Source organism: Hibiscus syriacus, unplaced genomic scaffold, assembly GCF_006381635.1.
Source record: "Hibiscus syriacus cultivar Baekdansim isolate YM2019G1 unplaced genomic scaffold, ASM638163v2 tig00004041_pilon, whole genome shotgun sequence".
Classification (NCBI taxonomy): Eukaryota; Viridiplantae; Streptophyta; class Magnoliopsida; order Malvales; family Malvaceae; genus Hibiscus; species Hibiscus syriacus.
Window position 1 is genome coordinate 84,216 of NW_024061995.1, and position 8,834 is coordinate 93,049.

At 33.4% G+C, this 8,834-nt stretch overlaps 1 protein-coding gene across 1 annotated transcript; it reads left to right on the forward strand.

Moving 5' to 3' along the window:
- Positions 1 to 6,253: 6,253 nt before the first annotated feature.
- Positions 6,254 to 8,834, forward strand: LOC120187385. Its single transcript, XM_039191116.1, has one exon. It carries the CDS (start codon positions 6,254 to 6,256, stop codon positions 8,726 to 8,728), a length of 2,475 nt encoding a protein of 824 aa, XP_039047047.1. The 3' UTR covers positions 8,729 to 8,834.

The window sequence follows — 8,834 nt, forward strand, 5'->3', positions numbered from 1 at the left end:
AAGCTGAAGATTCTGATTGGTTGATTGTGAGGAGAGTATATTATTTTATAACTCGAAGTTTACTTGAAATTTGTTTAAGATGAATTTATAAAATTCGAGTCGAGTGAGTTCGAGTTAAATCTTTGAGTTTTGATTTAAATTTAATTATAAATATTTATAATATTATTTAATTCCAATTTAAATGGTATTTTATAACCATATACATTACACATATATTTTTTTTGTATTTTTTATATGTAATTTACATATACCATATAAAGTTAAGAGACTAGACTCAAACTTCGAATCAAACATGAAAATCAATGTATTAATTATTAAAAATTTCGAGTTATTCAATTTGTATTTTATAACTCGATTTAAACTTGAATTTTTTTCGACTCGAGTCAAGTTTATGAAATTACAACTCGAAATCAGTTCGAGTCAAGTTTTTTCAAGTTGAGTCGAGACGAAAAAAATATATTTTTCGAGTCGAGTCAAATTTTGCTCACTCCTACCTTGTATTCATAATAAGCATATTTTAAAAAAATTAAAATACTTTATTTGGGTATTGTTTGCATTTGAATATTATATAAATACTTTATTTATTGATTTTTTTTATTAAACAAAGATGTTTACAAAGTATTATTAATTCTAAATACTCTCAATCATTTGATAATTAATACTCAATCACCCTATTACAGTCGTTGGTACTCGAACCCGTAACTTGTAAGAACAACAATGATTCATTTATTTATTGAATTTTTTAAACTATGTATTGGAGTTATATTTTGATATATTAATTAAAAGGTCACGACTTATTATTATCTTTTAAAAATAGTTACAATTGAAATAATGTTACACATGTGGTAATAGTTTGGAAGACAAGTATAAAGTCATATTAATGTCGGCAAAACTTTCGAGATAATGTTCTGAAAGAAATTAATTCACGAGTAATGCACTCCCAAGATTAATTGCTCAAATAGGGTGAAATCCACAGTGTTGGTCGTAGGTCGCCATGCACTCCGGGCGACCTACCCTTGCTCAAACAGAGAGAATGAACGTGTTGCATGGCACATGCACGTCCCAACACATAGGTCGCCATGCCCTCCAGGCGACCTTGTAGGTCGCCATGCCCTCCGGGCGACCTACCCTCGCTCGGCTTCTCTCGGATTCCCTCGCATAGCTCGCTCGGTTGCCCTCGGATGCCCTCGCATAGCTCATTCGGATGGCATCGGATGCTCTCGGATGGCCTCGGTTGGATGGCGTGTTGGGACGTGCATGACACATGCAATCTCTTGTAGCTCGCCAGGAAGATGGCGACCTAGTAGGTTGCCCGGAAGGCATGGCGACCTACTGTCAACACTGTGGATTTCACTTTATTTGAGCAATTAATCTTGGGAGTGCTTTATCTCGTGAATTAATTTTTTCCAGAACATTATCTCGAAAGTTTTGTGTATTAATGTCTATTCCATCACCCAAGTCTAATTTTTATCTCTATCCTCGTTTCGGGAAATTCTACAATACGACACCCTTAATATATAACTAAAAAAATATTATCGGTTTTGTTATTATTTAAATAACAAAATCGGTAAAAAAAATCTAAAACATAATTATTTCTATCTAAAACATTAATGTTTTTTAACATTTCCGATAAAGTGTCAAACAATAACAAAATCGGTAGAAATAATAATGTTTTCGATAATTTTTTATTGATTTTATTATTTAAATAATAATAAAACCGATAATATTTTTTTAATCGTATATTAAAACTACCGCATGTGATCATTTCTCTCGTTCCACCATCAACTAAACATATATTTATCCTCTCCCAATTGGATGAGAAACTGGATGAGTCCTTACAAAGTCCACCCTTAACTTCTCTAACGATTGATGATTAAAATAAAAATATAATATAATATTAAATATAATTTATTAAAAAATAATCAAATAATAAATAGAAATAAGTGACAAATTAAAATATAATTTACCTTTATTTTTTTAATTGCTATCGAATTTATTAATATTTTATAATTATAAAAAATCGATTAATATTTCATCTTGTTAAATCAAATCAAATTTCAATCATTTATTAGATAATCACAAGGAAGAAAGACATTTTATTATTGGACAAGAAGGAAAAAAAGATAACTTTTTTATATGAGACCGGCCTATACGAGATTCACGGGATTGAGATTTAAGAGCGCAGAGTTGAGGTTGTGTACGTTTCACGCGCCTGCCTCGAGATTATCAAGATGAAGCCTTGCATTTCACTCTTTGGAAGTGCGCGTGGGAAACAAAAGATATCTCTTCCGGCAGTAAATGGCCCTACATACCTAATCTACCTGCAATTTTGTGTTTTGGTTTTGTTGACAAACATGAGTAAATTGAATTGATCATATATATTAAATAAAAATAGGGTAAAATACATGTTTATTATCTAAACTATTAATTTTGTAACCCGTGTTAAAAATTTAGGTACTAAAATGAAATAAAAAATAAACGTCGGGTATTAAAATGAAATAAAAAGTAAATATTAGGTATGATTTTAAAAAAATTAAAAGTTTAGGTACTAAAATAGAATAAAAGTGATCTTTAGGTACTAAACATATAATTTACCCATAAAAATAAGGGAAAATTACACCATCCCTCACTAAATTTTACCCTATTTCTGATTTTACTCATCGTACTTTCAATTTTTATAATTTGCTCATTGAACTTTACATATTGAATCATTTTTCTCACCATGCTGTTAACTTTTTAACGGTGTTATCACATGACACGAGCATCAAAATGGTGTCTTTCTAAAAAATTAAATATACACCAAAACGATGTCATTTCGAATACTCTTCTTCCCCATCTCTCATTTTTTCTTTACTTTGCAAATAAGGTGATCGGTTGCCCACGTCATTTTTTATTATTATCAATATCTATCGTCATTGATGGTGGTCGTTCGATCTCAAAATTCATGGGTCATTTGTCTCGACCCCCTGAGTCTATATCTGGTGGTTGATTCACCGAAAAATGTCCCAAAATCTGTGAATCTCAACTGAAATGTTTCGGCTTCCTTACTTTCAATCTTCAATTCGTGGACTTCGGAGCAAGTTCCAATAAAATGAATGTCAGATTCGGACTCAAGGTGTCGAGGCGATCCACGAAATTTGGGACCAAACGAACACCATCTCCACCGGTCGACTGTGGCTAAGGGTGTTCAAAAGTTCGATTAACCTATAAAACGACTGAAATGGAATTTTTTTGGTTAATCGGTCTGTTAATTTTAAGTTCAATCGATTAATGGTTAATATTTTTTAAAGTTAATTTATCAGTTAATTCGGTTTAAAATCGGTGAATTAACCAAAATTTTTAAATATATAATATATTATTTATATATTAATAGCTTTAGGAGTATTTAAATTTAAATTTTAACCTAATAAATCGATTGAATTAATCGATCAAATTAATACAATTAGCCAAAAATATTAAATATTAAATAGTAAATATATAATATATATTATTTAAAATTTTGGTTAATTTGATTAATCGATTGATTAACCGAACTTTGTTCAGTTTGGTTAATTATTTTCAAAAAAATTCGATACAGTTAATGGTTAAAGCGAAAAAAATTCGGTTAATGAAATTTTGAAAGTCCAGTTCAGTCGGTTAATGGAACCGACCGATTGAACACCCCTAACAGTGGACAACGGTGGCATTAGGCCACCTTCTATTTTTATTTTATAGTTGGGTGAGCAAATATGAGAGTAAGTAATGTTCAGCGAGGAAAGATGTAATTTATCATTTATATTTTCAATTATATTATATTGAATAATAATAAAAAATGGAACGTCGTCAAAACGTTAGAGAGATAACGTCATAGTGAGTCAAATGATTCAATCTGTAAAGTTCAATGAGCAAATTAGAAAAAATTGAAAGTACGCTAAGTAAAATAGAGGATGGTAAAGTTCAACGAGGAATAATGTAATTTACCCAAAAATAATTAAAATTAGGGTAAACTATACCAGATACCGCCCAACTATATCCCATTTTCATTTTGACCACCATTTTTGAATTCTTGTCAATCAGACCACTAAACTATTTAAATGCATTCAATCATACCACTAGTCGTTAACATTTAACGGAAGTGATGATGTGTCAATCAATAAAACTGGTATAATTACATATTTGATCCTCGATATTTATACATTCTTTTAGTTTGGTCATAATTTTAATTCAATTTGATAAATTTAACCTCCAATTAGGTGCTGACATGTGTCACTACTATATTAGATGATATTTTATTAATTTTAATTATTTATTTTGTTTTGTTTTGTATCCAATTAGGTGTTGACATGTTTCTTATTTTCCTCTACCATTGGTTAGAACATATTATATATAAAATGTTGGAATATAATACGAATTGAGGGACTCAATCCAGTGGTTTTAGCATGCCCCTAAAGGGGTTGTGGGGTGTTGGTTTGATCCCCACCAAGAGCAAGTTGAAAATTTTCAACATTTTGTATCCATTAAAGTGGGACACGTGTCACCACCTAATTGGATACAAAATAAAATAAATAAAATTAATAAAATTAATAAAATTAATAAATATACTCCAATATAGTAGTGACAAATGTCGGCACCAAATTGGAGGTTAAATTTATCAAATTGAATTAAAATTATGACCAAACTGAAAGAATTTAAAAATATCAGGGATCAAATGTGTAATTATACAAGTTATATTAACTGACACATCATTATTTTAATGTTAACGGCTAGTGGTCTAATTGAATGCATTTAAATAGTTGAGTGGTCTGATTTACAAGAATTCAAAAATGGTGATCGAAATGAAAAATGGACTATAGTTGGGTGATCTATGGTATAATTTACCCTTAAAATTACAAAGTTTTCGAGTAAATATCTATTTTATTTAAATTAGAAGTTTAAAATACCACAATTTTGTTTAATTTTATTGAACTTAGTTTGCATCATTAAATTTAGCATAAAATATATAAATTCTATACAAAATTGATTTAAGGTGAAAAATGTTGTTTTGGAAATTATATTTTAAAACAAAATAGATAAAATTTATAAATTATGTATTTATCGAAAATTATAATATATTTTGATTCAAATTTGGCTTTAGTGTTCAATTGATTCAAATAAGTCATTTATCATATGTACCAATTGAAAGATAAAAACATGCTCAAGTACAATTTCGAATCAATAAGTCAAGTTTAGGTACCTATTTGGACAAAAGAACTCCGGATATCAAATTGAACCTTAAAGTCAAGTTTAAGTATCAAATTGGACAAAAAAATCGTAGGTACCAAATTGAACCTTAAAGTCAAGTTTACGTACATAATTGGACAAAAATGTAGGTACCAAATTAAATCTTGAAACCAAATTTAAGTACCAAAATATATATTTAACCCTTTTTTCCTTAAAAATAAAAGGGTATCTTTATGGCTTAAACCATAAAATGGTCTTAACACATCATCATTGCAAAAATAAAAATATCACGCCAACAGTTATGTTGATTTTTTAACAACGGTAACCAAAGTGAAACCAAAACATAATGTCAGGTATGATTTGAAAAAAATAGTTGGGCGACCAAAACGTAATAAAAGTGATAATTGAGATACTACACATGTAATTTACCCATTTATTAATGTTTTTCGATACAATAAATATTAGGGTAAATTACGTGTTTAATACCTAAACTATCACTTATTATCCTTTTTAATACCTAAACTTTCAATTTTTTCAAAACCATACCTAAAGTTTTTTATTTCATTTTAGTATATGTCGTTTAATACTTTAGTTTTTGTTTCATTTTAGTGCCCCGCTCAAAATTTAACATTAAGTTTTGAAAACATTGAAATTTTAGGTACTAAAATGGGCCAAAACTAATAGTTTATGTGTTAAACGCGTTGAGTTTTTAACGACGGAGTACTAAAATGAAATGAAAACTAAACGTTAGGTATGGTTTTGGAAAAAATTGAAGTGTAGGGACTAAAACAGACTAAAACTGATAGTTTAGGTACTAAATACGTAATTTACCCTATATATATATATTCGGTAAGTAAGGTAAAGAAGAGTCGAGCAGAGGAGGATTTAAATATTCTTCACCGCACTCCATGCAATATTCAATGTTCAAGTTGCCTGTGTGAAACAGACAAAGTTGAATCAGATTCCAATAAAGGATAATTTTGAGGCTGGCCGGAGTTGGTGCCTGTAAGTGAAAAAAATTTGGATCATCGGAGAGACGCAGAGAGAAAGGAACATGGCGGAGCTTCACCACACGAGTCATCGCCATCCACTCGTATTCAAAGAAGACACCGCCGGTACAATCGACACCAAGCACGACTGCGCTGGCTGCGCCAAACCGGTGTCGGGTTCGAGCTACGGCTGCACGGAGTGCGGGTTTTACCTCCACAAAAGATGTGCTGAGGCGCCCTCGGAGATTCACCACCCTGCTCACCGCGAACACCCTCTTCTTCTTCTTCCACCATCCCAACATCCAGAAACCGGTGTTTGTTGCAAAGTTTGCTACAAAAAGGCCAAGGGATTTATTTATCATTGTTCTTCTTCTTGTGAAATTTACCTCGACATCGATTGCGCTTTGCTTCCATGTTACACTAGTGTTGGAAACTTGGATGAGACCCTTTATGCTGCCCACCCTCATCCTTTGGTTTCCATTAATCCAATTGGATGTTTTAACTGCATGGGTTGTAGAGACCCTTTGAAAGTAAACGATGCTTCATACGCTTGTTTTGATTGTAAAATGTTCGCACATAAAAAATGTCTTGAACTACCTACTGAAATTCGTCACCCTTGCCACCGCGAACACCGTCTTGTTCTTCTCTTTTCTCCACCATCGTTGTATTGGGAAAGAGAAGTTTGCAGCTTCTGTTACAGAGAGCTCAGGGGATTTGTTTATCATTGTTCTTCTTGTGGACTTTATCTTGACCTTAATTGCGCTTTCCTTCCCCAAGACATTGGTGCTGGAAACTTCTTCGAGATCAGCCATGTTGCTCACGCACATCCTTTGATCCCCATTAATCCAGCAGGACATCTCAAGTGCAATGGTTGTTTCTGCCAAATAAATGAGGCTTCATACGCTTGTTTTGATTGTACAAAGCTCTACCATAAAAAATGTCTTCAACTACCCACTTCAATCTATCATCCTTGCCACCGGAAACACCAGCTTATGCTCGATTTCAAGGGTGCCGACTCTGTTTGCAACCTGTGTCGAAGAAATTTTCAGGGAGAGTTTTTCTATCGTTGTGTCCCTTGCAAGATCGACATTCATGCCGGATGTGCTTGGCCACCACCTGTTATTGAAGATAAATCTCACCATGATCACCCCTTCACTTTGTTGTTAAGACCAAATAATCCCTTCTTTTGTAATGCGTGTGGCGACCAAGGAGATTATGTTTCCTATATCTGTTCTACCTGCAACATTCAAGTTCATAAAGATTGCACTTCATTGCCGCGTCACATTACACTTCGTCTCCATCCCCATCCCCTTTCCCACTGCTTTTTCCATTGCATTGACCACAATGATCCTAGAACTTGGGACTGTAAAATCTGTTTCGAAAATGTAAACATCGAGCATGGGAGTTACTATTGTTCCCGGCCAGGTTGCGATTTTGTTATCCATGTCCAGTGTTCCATTAAGAAGAAGAATTCATATAGTGTGTTTGAGGTTGAAAATTTGGACGAATTTGAGGAACCTGATCCGCTGTACAAGCCCATGAGCTGCATCATTCGTATTATCAAGGAAATCAAAGTAGGGGATGATGTAATAGCGGGAGAGATAGAACATGTCAGTCATGAGCATAAGTTGGTACTCTCAAATGAAATTAAGGAAAATACTTTTTGCAATGGGTGTGTGCTACCTCTCCTATCCTCATTTTATTGTTGTCCACACTGTGATTTCTTTATCCACAAGACATGTGCTGAGCTACCAAGGAAATATCAACCATGGTCTGGTTTTGAACGCTTCAGTCTTCGCACAGATGGTATTTTCATTTGTCGTATGTGTCGATATTATCATAGTGGTTTCTATTACAAATTGGATCGGAGTTCGAATGCTTCTTATTCTTACATATGCATAAAATGTGCTTCAAGATCTCACAGTTTTACATATAAAGCTGATCAGCCACATTTCATCTTCTATGTTGAAAATCATGAAGGCAAGTGCAATGCTTGTTGTGAAGATTTACGGCGTGATTATGGGGTTTATAGATGCAAGGATTGCACATTTGGTTTGCATGAGAGATGTTTGACATTACCACGCACTGTTCGGCATAAGTGTGATCAACATTCTTTGACGCTTGCTTATCAAGATCCCGACGACTATCCGTTACGACACTATTGTGACATTTGTGAGGAAAGAAGAGATCCACGGAAATGGTATTATCGTTGTGAATCTTGTGACAATGCTTTGCATATCAGATGTGTTCTTGGGAAAGACTCATTTATCAAGGCCGGAACTAAATACACATATATAGGTCATCCGCATCCTCTCACTTTCGTCAGGAAGATGTATTACTACCCTGAATGCAATGACTGTGGTGAACCGTGCCAAGATCTAGCCCTCGTGTGTGAGGAGCATGGATGCAAATATATTGTTCATTGGACCTGCATTGTACCGAAATCTCTAATGGTGGAGCTGATAGCGGCAGTGACACTAGTAATGGCGGTGACACTGGTAGTGGCTGCAACACTGGTACCAGTGGTAATGATGTATTAAACCGCTCAATAAGAGAACTTGGTGTCGGAAAACAGAGTGGTTTTCTTGGGTGTAACCATCAGTGGTATTGTATTGTTTTCTTTTTTCTGGTTTAGTCTTAGATGAA

Coding starts and splice junctions, on each gene's coding strand:
- LOC120187385 (XM_039191116.1), top strand. CDS start 6,254: ATGGCGGAGCTTCACCACACGAGTCATCGCCATCCACTCGTATTCAAA.